This window comes from Babylonia areolata, chromosome 20 (assembly GCF_041734735.1).
Source record: "Babylonia areolata isolate BAREFJ2019XMU chromosome 20, ASM4173473v1, whole genome shotgun sequence".
Lineage (NCBI taxonomy): Eukaryota > Metazoa > Mollusca > Gastropoda > Neogastropoda > Buccinidae > Babylonia > Babylonia areolata.
In genome coordinates this window covers 55,146,568-55,163,400 of record NC_134895.1, presented here as the reverse complement: position 1 = coordinate 55,163,400, position 16,833 = coordinate 55,146,568, and the positions used below count along the sequence as shown (strand labels likewise).

Sequence of the window (16,833 nt, the reverse complement as noted above, 5' to 3'; positions counted from 1 at the left end):
GTGGGGGTGATCCTGACCTCCGTGGTGGTGGTGGCGGTCATCGGGCTGTTTCTGGACCAGGCCCGCTACATCCTCAGGAAGTACCCGTCCTCCGCCGGCAAGGACCCGCAGCTGAAGGCCACCTCGCTCTGGTTGATCGGCATCTACCCGGTGAGCTGACGTCACGATGATGGCGATGACACTGACACTTACGTCTCACTCTGTCCATGAACAATATATGATAGTCAGTCGTGTCCGACTATGACCATCAGAACAGCAGAGGAGGTAACTGCTGTCCAGACTATATGGGCTGGAATTTGATTGTAGTGGAGAGTGTCTTACCCAAGTTACATCCCCACTCTCTCTGCGTAGAGAGTTGTAAGACCGTCGGCACTGGGATGGTGCCCAAAGGCCAACCAGCCCCCAATGCTGCACACTAAGGGCCAGTGCAATCCTGCCCCCATGGAAAATAATGGACATACACCACTGCAACAGAAAACTGCTCTGGGTGTTTAAAAACAACAACAAACAACAACAACATGATTTTATACTTAAAACATTACATGAATCATTTGAGTTGAACTGACTGGCATTCTTTTCTTACTTGCATGATTGGTGTGTGTGTGTGTGTGTGTGTGTGTGTGTGTGTGTGTGTGTGTGTGTGTGTGTGTGTGTGTGTGTGTGTGTGTGTGTGTGTGTGTGTGTGCTTGGTCTCCGACCGAGGATAGGCGCTATGAAGTATCCATATCAAATCAAATCAAATCAGTGATGATGATGACGATGATGATGATGACGATGATGATGATGATGATGATGATGATGATGATGATGATGATGTTGACATGTTGTTTCAGGTGTTCTCCATCATGGCTTTGCTGGCTGTCATCGTACCGCGTGCAGTCCTCATCTGTGACCTGGCCTCTTCCGTGTAAGTCAGTGTGTGTGTGTGTGTGTGTGTGTGTGTGTGAGAGAGAGAGAGAATGAGAGGCAGGCAGGTAGACAGGCAGGCAGACAGACACACAGACAGACAGATAGACAGGCAGACAGACAGACAGACAGGCAGACAGACAGGTAAACAGGTAAACAGACAGGCAGACAGGCAGGCACACAGACAGACAGGCAGGCAGGTAGACAGACAGGTAGACAGGCAGACAGACAGGCAGGCAGGTAGACAGACAGGTAGACAGGCAGGCAGGCAGGCAGACAGGCTGACAGACAGACAGACAGACAGACAGACAGGCAGGCAGGCAGACAGACAGACAGGCAGGCAGGCAGGCAGGCAGGCTGACAGACAGACAGACAGACAGATAGGCAGACAGATAGACAGATAGGCAGACAGGCAGAAAAAACAGGTAAACAGATGCAGACATATTTACAAAGTAATTAGAACAGGATGGTTGATAGATAACAGCTGGCGTCGTCATGAAATGTGGATATCAGTTTACATTGCCAAGGGGTTCAGTGTGTGTGTGTGTGTGTGTGTGTGTGTGTGTGTGTGTGTGTGTGTGTGTGTGTGTGTGTGTGTGTGTGTGTGTGTGTGTGTGTGTGTGTGTGTGTGTGTGTGTGTGTGTGTGTGTGTGTGTGTGTGTGTGTGTGTGTGTGTGTGTGTGTATGTGTGTGTTTGTGTGTGTGTTTCTGCGTGTGTCTGTGTTTGTCAGAAATCGAAATGAGAATACTAGTTCTTTGTAATGAAAATAATGTATAAACGTTAATTGGCACGACAACATATGGCGAAACCAATCACACTGAGTGAAATATGTATGAGTGATAAAAGCAGCGTGTACTTTGAAATATTCGTACGGCAGAAAGATTGTTACATCAAATTTAGTTTAGTTTTCTGTTTCCCCAGAAGCTTACATACTGACATTCAGGTTTCTTTCAAAGCGCAGTCATCTTAATCTCTCTCTATTAGTGTAATCTGATCCAGCCATACATGATAGAAACAAGAAAGACGAGAGCAGATTTAATAAGATAAAGCCACAGTTTGTGGTTCATTTTTTGTCTTTCAGTCAAACTATTAGAATGCTGTTTTGTACATGTATTTATGTATCCAAAATGAGATAAAATGGCAGATATTTTTCAACGTTTACAGGAACTGTTCCCAGGAGTTGTTAACAGAAGCTGATATAAAAATTTCTGTGAAGAAATGTCGTTGTAAAGTTGCTGGTTTTTTTCTTTTCTCAAAATGGATAAACTGATGACAAAAGGACAAAAACACTAACAAATGTAGGACTGGATGTATTACCTTGTAGGACTCCTCCTTTGAATGAATTTCTCGATAAAGACCACGATTCATTCTCGCAAATAATCATGGTAACATTCTCATACACTGCCTTTTCAATTTCAAATCAATGTCCTCTTATTCCCATTTTTTTGTAATTTTAACAGGAACAGAGAATGCCAAACAATATCAAAGTCTCTTGGAAAGTCAATGAAAAAACGTTATAATGTTCCTTTTTTTCTGCCTCAGTACGTTTTCAATGACTCTGTTTAAGATGAATGTCTGATCTGTTGTTGTTCCTTGGCAAAACGCTTATTTTGGTTTAGGTAAGGTAATTTACTATTTCACTGTATAATTATAACTTGGCACAGACAAAAAGTGTGCGAGTACATTGCTTAGCGTTATCCCTTTGTAGCTGTAAAGTTTTTAATGATATCTGCTTTTGAAATACACACACACACACACACACACACACACATACACACACACACACACACACACACACACACACACACACACACACACACACACACACACCACTCGCTCTGTCTGTCTGTATGTTTTTCTCGATAGGCACATACAGATGAGTTGCTTTTGTGTTATGTTTTAATGTTAATATTCCGGTCTAGTATATCTATAACCTTCAGATCTCTACAAAGCCTGTTTGTCTGTCTGTCTGTCTCTCTCTCTCTCATTTTGATTTCATATTTTCTCTGTTCATTGCCGGACGGACAGAAGAACGTAGGCTTATTCCCCCCTCCCTTATCAAACAGAGTCGAAATCCACTAAAAATGGGTTACAACGTCTGCTAATGGTAATATCGTTTCATGCATGCACACAAATTGCCGGTAAAAATAGGTGTCTAAATTCAGGTTAAAATGCACTGTGCCTATGGGGGTAAGAAAAGCAAAGTGTCTGCATCGGTCAATCAGGTTCACGTATCAAACATAAAAACATGTGTGGGTTGAGGTTTGTAAAAGGATAATTGTACCTGAAATGGTGTTACCGTTGGTAGACATTGTAACCCATTTTTAGTGGATTTGGACTCTTATTTTGTATTTTATTTTACTTAGTTTTGATGCAGATTCAGTGACTGAACTAACGTGCCGTCACCTTGCCTTTTTTCCGGGTTTGGTCCCACAGACCATGATGATGTAACCAACAGGTGGTCCCACAGACCATGATGATATAACCAACAGGTGGTCCCACAGACCATGATAATGTAACCAACAGGTGGTCCCACAGACCATGATAATGTAACCAACAGGTGGTCCCACAGACCATGATAATGTAACCAACAGGTGGTCCCACAAACCATGATGATGTAACCAACAGGTGGTCCCACAAACCATGATGATGTAACCAACAGGTGGTCCCACAAACCATGATGATGTAACCAACAGGTGGTCCCACAAACCATGATGATATAACCAACAGGTGGTCCCACAAACCATGATGATGTAACCAACAGGTGGTCCCACAAACCATGATGATGTAACCAACAGGTGGTCCCACAGACCATGATAATGTAACCAACAGGTGGTCCCACAGACCATGATGATGTAACCAACAGGTGGTCCCACAGACCATGATAATGTAACCAACAGGTGGTCCCACAAACCATGATAATGTAGCCAACAGGTGGTCCCACAGACCATGATAATGTAACCAACAGGTGGTCCCACAGACCATGATAATGTAACCAACAGGTGGTCCCACAGACCATGATAATGTAACCAACAGGTGGTCCCACAGACCATGATAATGTAACCAACATGTGCAATAATCCAAACCGCTGAAATAGGACATTACTAATTCTTTCTTCCATGTTTTATCGGTTGTTCTTTTTCGTTTTCATTTTTTTGGTTTATATTTTTTATGTTTAGGTGTACATGAACAATATGAATGAAACAAATAAAATAAAGTTATTCATTAAAAAAACAAAACAAATAAAAACACAAACACTAAAAACCGACCAGGTACCTGGCAGTGTGTCTGTTCCACTTCACCACCCTCATCATCGTGTACGCCGGCGGGGTGCCCAGCCTGCTGAACAAGGTGGAGAACCACAAAGGAGGCTTCACTTTGCGTACTCCGCCATGTTGCTGCTGCTGCTTCTGCTGCCCCATGGTCAAGCCCACCTGGTGGGTTGGTTTTCTTTCAGATGATGACTCTTCTGTCTGATTATCATAATCACTAGGATGATGAAGATGGTGATGATGATGATGCTTATCATTATCACTGATTCATTATCATCATCATCATTATTTCTGCTATCATCACTATTTTCCTTATTATATCATAATCATCATCATCATCATTATTATTATTAGTCGTAGTTGTAGTAGTAGTAGTAGTAGTCGTCGTCACACAGCACCTACCCTGGATGACAGACCATGCTGTGAGCACTGTACACACACGGAGTCATTTGCACAACACGCTGCCCACGTGGGTAGAGACGACTGACACTGAGCTGCCTTTTGGCGCTCGTCATTCGTTTCCTGCCTCAGTCAGCTTTCAGTCACGCCGGCACACCGACACACTGACACACACACACACACACACACACACACACACACACACACACACACACACACACACACACACGTCAGTTTGTGTGTGTGTGTGTGTGTGTGTGTGTCTGTGTGCGTGAGAGAGAGAGAGAGAGGAGAGAGAGAGAGAGGGAGAGACAGACAAACAAAGAGAGAGAGAGAGAGAGAGAGAGAGAGAGAGAGAGAGAGAGAGAGCTGTGTGTTTGTTCTGTGAGCGCGCCTGTATGTGCTACTAAAGTCATGAAATTACCAATCCTTTCAATTTCCTGACCCAAATAGTAGAGAGATTGATCAATAGGCTGGCAGACAGCTAGATTGAGAGAATGAATGACTGTGTGTGTGTGTGTGTGTGTGTGTGTGTGTGTGTGTGTGCGTGCTTGTGTGCGTGTGTGTGTACCTCCAATATTTCCAGGCCGGGGGTCTAACATTACATTTTTTGAGTCCTTGAGTCCTTCCTTGGTCCTTTTTTAAAGTCCTTTTTTGGTCCTTTTCTGTTCTGTTCACACGCACGTGTCCACCTGCACGTGCCCCAAAGGACCAACCTGCGGAGGATCCGACTGATGGTGTTCCAGCATCCCTTCATCGAGCCCTCCATCTCCTTCATCACCGTCCTCCTCTGGACAGACGACAAATACCAGCGAGGAGATGTGGGTACTGCACACCTGTGATAGAGAGAGAGAGGGAGAGAGAGAGAGAGAGAGAGAGAGAGAGAGAGAGAGAGAGAGAGAGAGAGAGAGAGAGTATATACAGTGTTTGTGTATGTGAGAGAGGGAGAGAGAGAGAGAGAGAGAGAGAGAGAGAGAGAGAGAGAGTATACAGTGTTTGTGTATGTGAGAGAGGGAGAGAGAGAGAGTATATACAGTGTTTGTGTATGTGAGAGAGGGAGAGAGAGAGAGAGTATATACAGTGTTTGTGTATGTGAGAGAGGGAGAGAGAGAGAGAGAGAGAGAGAGAGAGAGAGAGAGAGAGTATATACAGTGTTTGTGTATGTGAGAGAGGGAGAGGCGGATGGGGAGGGAGGTAAGGAAGGTGGGGGAAGAGAGAGACAGAACTGAAATTGGAGAGAGAGAGAGAGAGAGAGAGAGAGAGAGAGAGAGAGAGAGAGAACTGAGAATTGGAATTTACTCGTTAAGGCCAAAGCCCCACATGAAAGGGTATGAACATAACAACATCTTTTTTTTTTCTCTTTCTTTCTTTCTTTTTTATAATAATTTTTAATTTTTATTTTTTTAAGCAAGGAAGAGAATAGTATATACAAGCCGGGATATAAACGTGAAAACTGAAGTGCCGAGTGATTATCAATATCACACAGTAACTAAACAATAATGCTAAGTCACTGGTCATGTGCTGACAGTTTCTCTTCTTTTGAATGCTTGCTATAAGAATATAGCAAAATTGTTTATTACAATTTCATTTCTAACAGCTAAATGTAATGAAAGTTTAACGTCTCTTGGGTTTTTATAACACTTAGCTGGTATGAACTGAAATCTGAGATGATCAAGGGCAGGACAACAGAGTACAAAATGAACCTCAGTCTCAGTGACATTTCTGTATAAAGGGCATTTCATCAAATTCACATTGTGTTTATTGTATCTAAAACTATGTATCGCAATATCTGAAATTCCAAATCGAAATCTTGTTAGCATATACCTACATATCTATTTAGATCAATAATAAGGTAAGGTTATATGTTATGATTAGTTTTAAACATTCTGTACTCTATCAATCAATCGCTACTATTAATGTGACCATTCCACTTTTGCCAACGACAATCGACAAGTCTTTATTTATACAACTTTATAAAAGACTTAACACAACCCACCCCTCGATTTTCCCATGCGAAAAAGAAACCATACGTCGCTAGTGTATCACGAACCTTAGAAGCCCATTTTGTTTTTCCTTTGTTAGCTAAACCTAATAGCATTGTATAGGCCTTGAAAGGTAGTCTAGGTTCTTCCATTCGTATCATTTTCAACCAGTATCGATCAACAGATATATCTGAGTAAACAGTTTATGGAAACATGTTTCATTCATCATCATTCATTCATTTAGCCCATCGCTCCGGGTGGAGCATAGGCCATCGACGACCCCTCGCCATCGCACTCTGTTCTGGGCTGTTCTGGCCATTCCAGTCCAGTTGGTCCCTTGCTGCTTCAGCTCTGCCTCGGTATCTCGCCTCCAGCTGTTGCGAGGCCGGCCTGTTTTCCTCTTTCCCTGCGGGTTCCAGGTCAGGGCTTGGCGTCTGATGCTGAACGCTGGCTTCCTGAGGGTGTGTCCGATCCAGCCCCACTTCCTCCGAAACATGTTTAATTGGCAATAAATAAGATTGTTAGGTGTTTGTGTGTCGACTCCTAGATGTTTTCTTTCCAAATAAATAGTTGAGCACTCTCTATTGCAGCAGATGGTTTATCCAAACCCCATAGTTCTGCACCATAAAGCAGAATGGGCTGCACCTGGGCATCATCCTTAATTATCCTGACCCTCTGTCCCTACAGGTGGGAACCAACACCTGTGTCCTTAATTATCCTGACCCTCTGTCCCTACAGGTGGGAACCAACACCTGTGTCCTTAATTATCCTGACCCTCTGTCCCGACAGGTGGGAACCAACACCTGTGTCCTTAATTATTCTGACCCTCTGTCCCCACAGACGGGACCGGACAAGGCCAACATGTACCTGGCAGTGCCCAGGTCCCTCTCCACCGTGGTGGCCCTCTACGGACTGCTGATCCTCTTCTGGAGCAGCACGGGATTCCTCACCCGCCACGGGCTGCGGCGCAAGTTCTTCCTGATGAAGATCGTCCTCTTCCTGCACAACTTCCAGGACTTCATCTTCATCAGCCTGGCCAAGGGCAACGTCCCGCCCTGCACCGGCCACATGTCGTCCAACGTGCGTGGGGACGGTGAGTGGAGGGGAGGGGTGTGTGGGGGGGTTGTGTTGTGTGGGTGGTGGGGTAGGAGGGGGTTGTGTTGTGTTGTGTGGGTGGTGGGGTGGGAGTGGTTGGGGTTGGGGTGGGTGGTAGGGATGGGGTAGGTGTGGGAGGGTTCAGGTAGGTTTGGGGTAGGAAAGGGTAGGGTAGGGTAGGGTAGGGTTGGGTGGGAGGGTGATGTGGGGCGGAAGGAGGAGTGGTTGGGTGGTTGGAGTGGTAGGTGGTGGGTGGTGGGGGTAGGTGTGAGAGGGATAAGGGTGGATTGCGTTGGGTGGGAAGGTGATGTGTCGGGTGGGTCGGGGTGGGTAGGGTGGGGATGAGGGAGTGGTTGGGTGGTTGTGGTGGTGGGTAGGTGTGTGAGGGGTAATGTAGGTTGGGGTAGGGTTGGGTTGGGTGAGGATGGTGGTGGTGTGGTGGGCAGGTGTGTGAGGGGTAATGTAGGTTGGGGTAGGGTTGGGTGAGGATGGTGGTGGTGTGGTGGGCAGGTGTGTGAGGGGTAATGTAGGTTGGGGTAGGGTTGGGTGAGGATGGTGGTGGTGTGGTGGGCAGGTGTGTGAGGGGTAATGTAGGTTGGGGTTGGGTTGGGTGAGGATGGTGGTGGTGTGGTGGGCAGGTGTGTGAGGGGTAATGTAGGTTGGGGTTGGGTTGGGTGAGGATGGTGGTGGTGTGGTGGGTTTGGTGAGGATGGTGGTGGTGTGGTGGGTTGGGTGAGGATGGTGGTGGTGTGGTGGGTAGGGTTGTATGTGGGAGGAAGAGCGGGATGGATGGCGGAGGGGAGGTGGGTTTGGGGATGGGGGTGGGGGGTGGTCTCTGCCAGGTGCATAGAGACTATACCATAGATTCACTAAAACCAACTCTCATCAGTGTCATACTTTTATTTCAGTTTTCAGATTCAAGAAGGCGTCAAAGCATTAGTTCCTTATGTACGTTACGCCATCTCTGGTGAGGCCTTGAGGGCCTGCCTACTTCTAAACACTCACTCTCTCTCTCTTTATATATATCAATGTGTGTGGTGTGGGTGGGTGTAGGGGTGTGTGGGTCTGAAATGTTTGAGTGTGGATGTGCGCGTGAGTGTATGCGTGTGTGTGTCCACCCACACACTAATGGAATATGCAATGCAATAGATAAACCAAGTGAACACGACTGTTGGAGAAAAGAAATGTCCCTGTCCCCAGCTATGCGGCACATGGTGGTGGTGGGGGAGATGTTCCTGCTGGCCTTGCTAGCCCGCTGCCTGTACCGCAGACCCCACGCCCAACACCTCGAGGAGGACTTTGACAACGACGACGACACCACCACCACCACCAACAAGCCATCCTCGCCCTCCCCCTCCTCCTCAGCCGTGGACTCCGAGGCGCCCAGTGTGAGTGCTGCTGTTGAGAACGGCGTCAAGAGGATGTGTGAGATGCAGGAGGTCAAGCTGTAGTGAAGTCAGTCCGCGCTACGTGGCGCCACACAGGTTTCGGGTGGCTGGACTGGGAGCGGGTGGACTGGGTTGGGAGCGGGTGGACTGGGCTGGGAGCGGGTGGACTGGGAGCGGGTGGACTGGGCTGTGAGCGGGTGGACTGGGCTGGACTGGGAAGGGGTGGACTGGGCTGGGAGCGGGTGGACTGGGCTGGACTGGGAAGGGGTGGACTGGGCTGGACTGGGAGCGGGTGGACTGGGCTGGGAGTGGGTGGACTGGGCTGGACTGGGAACGGGTGGACTGGGAGTGGGTGGACTGGGAGCGGGTGGACTGGACTGGGAGCGGGTGGACTGGGAATGGATGGACTGGGAACGGGTGGACTGGGAGCGGGTGGACTGGGCTGGGAGCGGGTGGGCTGGGAGCGGGTGGACTGGGAATGGATGGACTGGGAACGGGTGGACTGGGAACGGGTGGACTGGGAACGGGTGGACTGGGAACGGGTGGACTGGGCTGGACTGGGAACGGGTGGACTGGGAACGGGTGGACTGGGCTGGACTGGGAACGGGTGGACTGGGAACGGGTGGACTGGGCTGGACTGGGAACGGGTGGACTGGGAACGGGTGGACTGGGCTGGACTGGGAACGGGTGGACTGGGAACGGGTGGACTGGGAACGGGTGGACTGGGCTGGACTGGGAACGGGTGGACTGGGAACGGGTGGACTGGGAACGGGTGGACTGGGCTGGACTGGGAACGGGTGGACTGGGAACGGGTGGACTGGGCTGGACTGGGAACGGGTGGACTGGACTGGACTGGGAACGGGTGGACTGGGAACGGGTTGACTGGGCAGGACTGGGAACGGGTGGACTGGGAACGGGTGGACTGGGCTGGACTGGGAGCGGGTGGACTGGGCTGGACTGGGAGCGGGTGGACTGGGCTGGACTGGGAGCGGGTGGACTGGGCTGGACTGGGAGCGGGTGGACTGGGTTTGGAGCGGGTGGACTGGGCGCGGGTGGACTGGGTTTGGAGCGGGTGGACTGGGCTGGGAGCGGATGGAATGGGCTTGGAGTGGGTGGACTGGGCTGGACTGGGAACGGGTGGACTGGGCTTGGAGCGGGTGGACTGGGCTTGGAGTGGGTAGACTGGGCTGGGAACGGGTGGACTGGGCTGGGAGCGGGTGGACTGGGCTTGGAGTGGGTAGACTGGGCGCGGGTGGACTGGGTTTGGAGCGGGTGGACTGGGCTGGGAGCGGATGGAATGGGCTTGAAGTGGGTGGATTGGGCTGGACTGGGAACGGGTGGACTGGGCTGGGAGCGGGTGGAATGGGCTTGGAGCGGGTGGACTGGGCTGGACTGGGAGCGGGTGGACTGGGCTTGGAGCGGGTGGACTGGGCTTGGAGCGGGTGGACTGGGCTGGGAGCGGGTGGACTGGGCTTGGAGCGGGTGGACTGGGCTTGGAGCGGGTGGACTGGGCTTGGAGTGGGTAGACTGGGCTGGGAACGGGTGGACTGGGCTGGGAGTGGGTGGACTGGGAGCGGGTGGACTGGGTTGGGAGCGGGTGGACTGGGCTGGGAGTGGGTGGACTGGGCTGGACTGGGAACGGGTGGACTGGGAGTGGGTGGACTGGGAGCGGGTGGACTGGACTGGGAGCGGGTGGACTGGGAATGGATGGACTGGGAACGGGTGGACTGGGAGCGGGTGGACTGGGCTGGGAGCGGGTGGGCTGGGAGCGGGTGGACTGGGAACGGGTGGACTGGGAACGGGTGGACTGGGAACGGGTGGACTGGGCTGGACTGGGAACGGGTGGACTGGGAACGGGTGGACTGGGCTGGACTGGGAACGGGTGGACTGGGAACGGGTGGACTGGGAACGGGTGGACTGGGCTGGACTGGGAACGGGTGGACTGGGAACGGGTGGACTGGGCTGGACTGGGAACGGGTGGACTGGGAACGGGTGGACTGGGAACGGGTGGACTGGGCTGGACTGGGAACGGGTGGACTGGGAACGGGTGGACTGGGAACGGGTGGACTGGGCTGGACTGGGAACGGGTGGACTGGGAACGGGTGGACTGGGCTGGACTGGGAACGGGTGGACTGGACTGGACTGGGAACGGGTGGACTGGGAACGGGTGGACTGGGCAGGACTGGGAACGGGTGGACTGGGAACGGGTGGACTGGGCTGGACTGGGAGCGGGTGGACTGGACTGGACTGGGAGCGGGTGGACTGGGCTGGACTGGGAGCGGGTGGACTGGGCTGGACTGGGAGCGGGTGGACTGGGCTGGACTGGGAGCGGGTGGACTGGGTTTGGAGCGGGTGGACTGGGCGCGGGTGGACTGGGTTTGGAGCGGGTGGACTGGGCTGGGAGCGGATGGAATGGGCTTGGAGCGGGTGGACTGGGCTGGACTGGGAACGGGTGGACTGGGCTTGGAGCGGGTGGACTGGGCTTGGAGTGGGTAGACTGGGCTGGGAGCGGGTGGACTGGGCTGGGAGCGGGTGGACTGGGCTTGGAGTGGGTAGACTGGGCGCGGGTGGACTGGGTTTGGAGCGGGTGGACTGGGCTGGGAGCGGATGGAATGGGCTTGGAGTGGGTGGATTGGGCTGGACTGGGAACGGGTGGACTGGGCTGGGAGCGGGTGAAATGGGCTTGGAGCGGGTGGACTGGGCTGGACTGGGAGCGGGTGGACTGGGCTTGGAGCGGGTGGACTGGGCTTGGAGCGGGTGGACTGGGCTTGGAGTGGGTAGACTGGGCTGGGAACGGGTGGACTGGGCTGGGAACGGGTGGACTGGGTTGGGAGCGGGTGGACTGGGCTGGGAGCGGGTGTCTTGCCTTTCCTTCCCCGATTCGCCTCTCTGCTCCTGAATCGTCTAGATCCCTGGTTTGCCTATTCCTGAATCATCTATAAATCCGCTTTATATTTTTTATTTTTTGTCTGTTACAAAATTCGTGGCACTCATCATTTGTTTACCTGTCTATTCATTTATTTATTTATTTACCTGTCTATTCATTTATTTATTTATTTACCTGTCCATTCATTTATTTATTTATTTACCTGTCTATTCATTCATTTATTTATTTACCTGTCCATTCATTTATTTATTTATTTACCTGTCTATTCATTTATTTATTTATTTACCTGTCTATTCATTTATTTATTTATTTACCTGTCTATTCATTTATTTATTTATTTACCTGTCTATTCATTTATTTATTTATTTACCTATTTATCCATTTATTTATTTATTTATTTCATTTATCTATTTTTAAACCTAGCTGTGGACGCAAGGCGGCAACGATATCAGTATCAAGATACCAGTCCCCAAACTGTGTATGGGACCATATCTTTGTGCTGCAGCCTTGGGGGCAAGTTGGCAGTTAGTGACCTCGATCCCAAACCCCGACTGTCCCCAAACGTCCTCTTGGTCCAGAGAGTGGCAATGTGACTTGGGCAAAGACAAAAAGAAATCAGATTCCGGCCCAGATAATCGGGACAGCAGTCGCCGCCTCCTCTGCTGTTGTGATGGTCATAGTTCGGACACGACTGACTTTCATACACCAGCAGTTTTATCCTCTCTTGTTTACAATGTTCTCTTTTCGCTTCACTGAGTCTGGACTTTCAGGTTATGTCTGTGCATATTGACAGACATTTACAGCATATAACTATGAGACATTTAAAGCATATAACTATGAGATCTCGATTTAGTGTTTAGGCTTTAGTTGTATGAATATTGCTGTAGAAAGTCACATTTTGTAATAAGCCTTTGTCCACCGAGTAAAAAAAGAAGAAAAAAATCAATTGATAATGAAGTCAGTTTCGTTTTGAAATGTCGAAGAATGGGGAATATTAGAGAACTATTATATTTTTTTTTCATAAAAAATGCTATGGACAGTCCTGTTTATTCGTTTTTCTAAATGATGTCCACGAAAGAAAATGCTGTAAAACGCTTTGCTGTGTATCCATAGAGAGCGCTGACCTGGCGGGGTGTTTATAAACTACGACCATTCTTTTCTTTGCTGTGTACCCACAGAGACCACTGACATGGCGGGGTGTTTATAAACTACGACCATTCTTTTCTTTGCTGTGTACCCACAGAGAACGTTGACATGGCGGGGTGTTTATAAACTACGACCATTCTTTTCTTTGCTGTGTATCCATAGAGAGCGCTGACCTGGCGGGGTGTTTATAAACTACGACCATTCTTTTCTTTGCTGTGTACCCACAGAGAGTGTTGACATGGCGGGGTGTTTATAAACTACGACCATTATTTTCTTTGCTGTGTATCCACAGAGACCGTTGACATGGCGGGGTGTTTATAAACTCCGACCATTCTTTTCTTTGCTGTGTATCCATAGAGAGTGTTGACATGGCGGGGTGTTTATAAACTACGACCATTCTTTTTATATTAAACAATATGCCTCTTTCTCATATCCATTTCTATCCCATTTCTAAAGGGGCTATGGCCTTTCTGACAAAACATCAGTCTGTAGGTGCTATGGCCTTTCTGACAAAACATCAGTCTGTAGGTGCTATGGCCTTTCTGACAAAACATCAGTCTGTCGGGGCTATGGCCTTTCTGACAAAACATCAGTCTGTCGGGGCTATGGCCTTTCTGACAAAACATCAGTCTGTGTCTGAGCATGTGTCTTGTCTGTCTCTCTGTTGACATTTCTCCACGTAAACCATCTGTGCCTTCATCTGCTCAATTCACATCTATAGTTCGGATGAATACCAAAATATGATTATAATTGCTGTAACAAAATACTCATATATAGTCATGACAATTAAGAAGGTAATGAGTGAGATGGTAGTATATTTATCAATCAGTGCTTTTGATGTTGTTGTATTTTGAAAATGATCCATACCTTTGGCCTGCGCAGAACAATGTTACCATAATCATTACTTTTTAGTCAGAAACATTGTTTCACGTATAATGGTGCTGAACCTTGTCATGTGGAACTATTTTACTCTGGACTTATTTAAACAGGGGCTTCTTTTTCTTCCTAATTGTTTATTTCAGATTATAAACATTGTGTTGTACTCACACGGCATTGTACACACACACACACACACACACACACACACACACACACACACACACACACACAGACACACACACACACACACACACAGAGAAAGAGAGAAAGAGAGAGAGAGAGAGAGAGAGAGAGAGAGAGAGAGAGAGAGAGAGACGAACGCACCTTTCATAATTATTGACTTTCTTGTTTATTTATTATTTTATTCATTGCTCGATTCATTGATTCGATAGGACTGAATTTTGTTTCCAAACAGGCATTAACTTTGGTCGTCTTGTTCTTTTTGAACTGACAGTTTACCATGGGTTGTGGCTTTTCCTTTATCGTGTGTTCTTTTCCATACACTGAATGTAATTTATATGTATATCTATATATCTGTGTTGTTTGTCCCTTGAACTAAAGGAAAGAAGGCACAGCAATAACATGACGACAGCACTTTGAGCTGTCAGGAAACACAGCAATAACATGACGACAGCACTTTGAGCTGCCAGGAAACACAGCAATAACATGACGACAGCACTTTGAGCTCCAGGAAACACAGCAATAACATGACGACAGCACTTTGAGCTGCCAGGAAACACAGCAATAACATGACGACAGCACTTTGAGCTCCCAGGAAACACAGCAATAACATGATCACAGCAATAACATGATCACAGCACTTTGAGCTCCCAGGAAACACAGCAATAACATGACGACAGCACTTTGAGCTCCCAGGAAACACAGCAATAACATGACGACAGCACTTTGAGCTGCCAGGAAACACAGCAATAACATGATCACAGCACTTTGAGCTGCCAGAAACACAGCAATAACATGATCACAGCAATAACATTATCACAGCACCTTGAGCTCCTTAAATGAACAAATGGCGCATACCTTCCCCTGTCTGAGCGGATGGGAAGCATCGCTGCCTTGAATTTTTTTTAGAAATATATTCATTTAAAAGAAAGGTCAGTGCTCCAACGTCTGCGCCTTAAAAACAGGACAAAGGGACACAACTTCAAGCCAATGCTGCTTCCCGTCAGCAGGAACAGGGGCAGTTATGTACCTTTATTTCAGGTGAGCTGAGGGTAGTGAATCTTTTTTTCCTTTTTATTTTTATTTTTATTTTTTTAAAATAATTTATCTGCCATTGCTGTACCTTTATCTCGTAGTTCAAGGAACAAATAAAATTTACCACAATTGTCTATTGTTGGTTCACATAATATTCTTAACCCCAAACTAGCCTCGTTAAGATTTCATTTATGTTTTTTTCCCTCCCTTGATAACTCGTTAGTCACTGTCTGTAGTTTCCACGCAACTTTTAAATTTATTGTATTGAATCTATGGTAATGTATTGTATTACCTTTTTTTTTTCATCACAACAGGTTTCTCTGTGTGAAAATTCGAGCTGCTTTCCCCAGTTCAGCACAGAACAACGCCACTCACTTTATTTATCTATTTATTTATCTCCTTGTTTATTTATTTATTTATCTTTCAATTTATTTATTCATTTATCTATTTATTATTTTCCATTTGAAAGTGTAAGCGTTTTAATATCAAAGCGGATTCGTCTACATGATTCTGGCCGAGATAATCCTTTTTTTGCCATGGATTCTTTTACGTGAGCTAGATGCATGTTGCACAACGGGGCATCGACTTTTCGTTTCATCCAGATGACTGTTTGGCTCGCCTCGTACATGTCTGTGCCTTTGTTTTCCTGCAGTTTCCTGGGGATATTCATAAATATTATGGAAAACTCTCTCTCTCTCTCTCTCTCTCTCTCTCTCTCTATATATATATATATATATATATATATATATATGATGTCGATGAAAAGTCTGATAGGAGGTTTTGTTTTATTTTGAAAAAGAAAAAAAAGGAAAACACACACACACACACACACACACACACACACACACACACACACACACACACACAAGGACATGATAGAATTGTATGTCAAATTGACATTCGGATTATATTTTCTTTGTTCTAATACGATAACTACGAACTATCAATAAAATTGATTTTGAGGATTTGGTCACTGACATTGGTGATGATGTGAACTATATATAACCGGATTTTTGGCGTATACATGGCATTGATGTTTATCATGCATTGCATCAGCTATGAAAATTGTAATTTTCTGTTGCTGTGGAAATGGCTGGCGTGTATGTATGTAATGGTCCGCCGTGCGGTATTCCATATCAGTTGACAGATGTGTTAGTGGGTAGACTTTTCCATTTTCGTTTCATTAAAGAAATTCTTTCCGGTGGTAATAATGTATTGATCAATATCATAAATATCATGGCAGTGTTGACATCCCCCACCCCACACACATGGCACACAACCCCCCACCCCCCAAATATATATATATATATATATATATATATATATATATATATATATATATATATATATATGCACACATACAAATCACGAACTCACGTGTGCGCACGCGCGCTGCACACACACACACACACACACACACACACACACACACACACACACACACACACACACAAACACACGCACGCACACACACACACACACACACACACACACACACACACACACACACACACACACACACACGCACACACACATTGCGAAACCAAAGGCGTAGACGCAAAAAAAAAAAAGTGGAATATTTTCAGATGCTCTGCTCAGTCCTCTCCCCCCCCCCCCCCAGCCCCCCTATTCCCCCTCACCCCGTTCTTTCTTCGGAGCAGTT

General features: G+C 47.5%; 1 protein-coding gene and 1 long non-coding RNA gene across 4 annotated transcripts in view; one reads left to right on the top strand and one right to left on the bottom strand.

Annotated features, from left to right (window-relative positions):
* Positions 1 to 15,224, top strand: part of LOC143294741 (organic solute transporter subunit alpha-like) — a 23,462-nt gene extending 8,238 nt beyond the window's left edge. For 2 of the 3 annotated variants that reach the window (XM_076606198.1, XM_076606199.1), the window contains 7 exons: positions 1 to 150; positions 834 to 907; positions 4,180 to 4,344; positions 5,288 to 5,399; positions 7,401 to 7,653; positions 8,856 to 9,043; positions 12,354 to 15,224. The exon at positions 1 to 150 is cut by the window's left edge and continues 20 nt beyond it. In XM_076606198.1, coding sequence (XP_076462313.1) covers positions 1 to 150; positions 834 to 907; positions 4,180 to 4,344; positions 5,288 to 5,399; positions 7,401 to 7,653; positions 8,856 to 9,043; positions 12,354 to 12,686 — 1,275 coding nt within the window. In that variant the 3' untranslated portion in view covers positions 12,687 to 15,224. Of the gene's footprint in view, positions 151 to 833; positions 908 to 4,179; positions 4,345 to 5,287; positions 5,400 to 7,400; positions 7,654 to 8,855; positions 9,258 to 12,353 lie in introns of those variants that run through there. The other variant, XM_076606201.1, reaches the window with a different exon arrangement.
* Positions 13,025 to 16,449, bottom strand: LOC143294742 (uncharacterized). Its single transcript, XR_013056918.1, has 2 exons — positions 13,120 to 16,449; positions 13,025 to 13,054 (listed from the first exon to the last, which is right to left on the bottom strand). It is a non-coding gene; the product is annotated as an uncharacterized LOC143294742 (long non-coding RNA).
* Between the last annotated feature and the right edge of the window lie 384 nt (positions 16,450 to 16,833).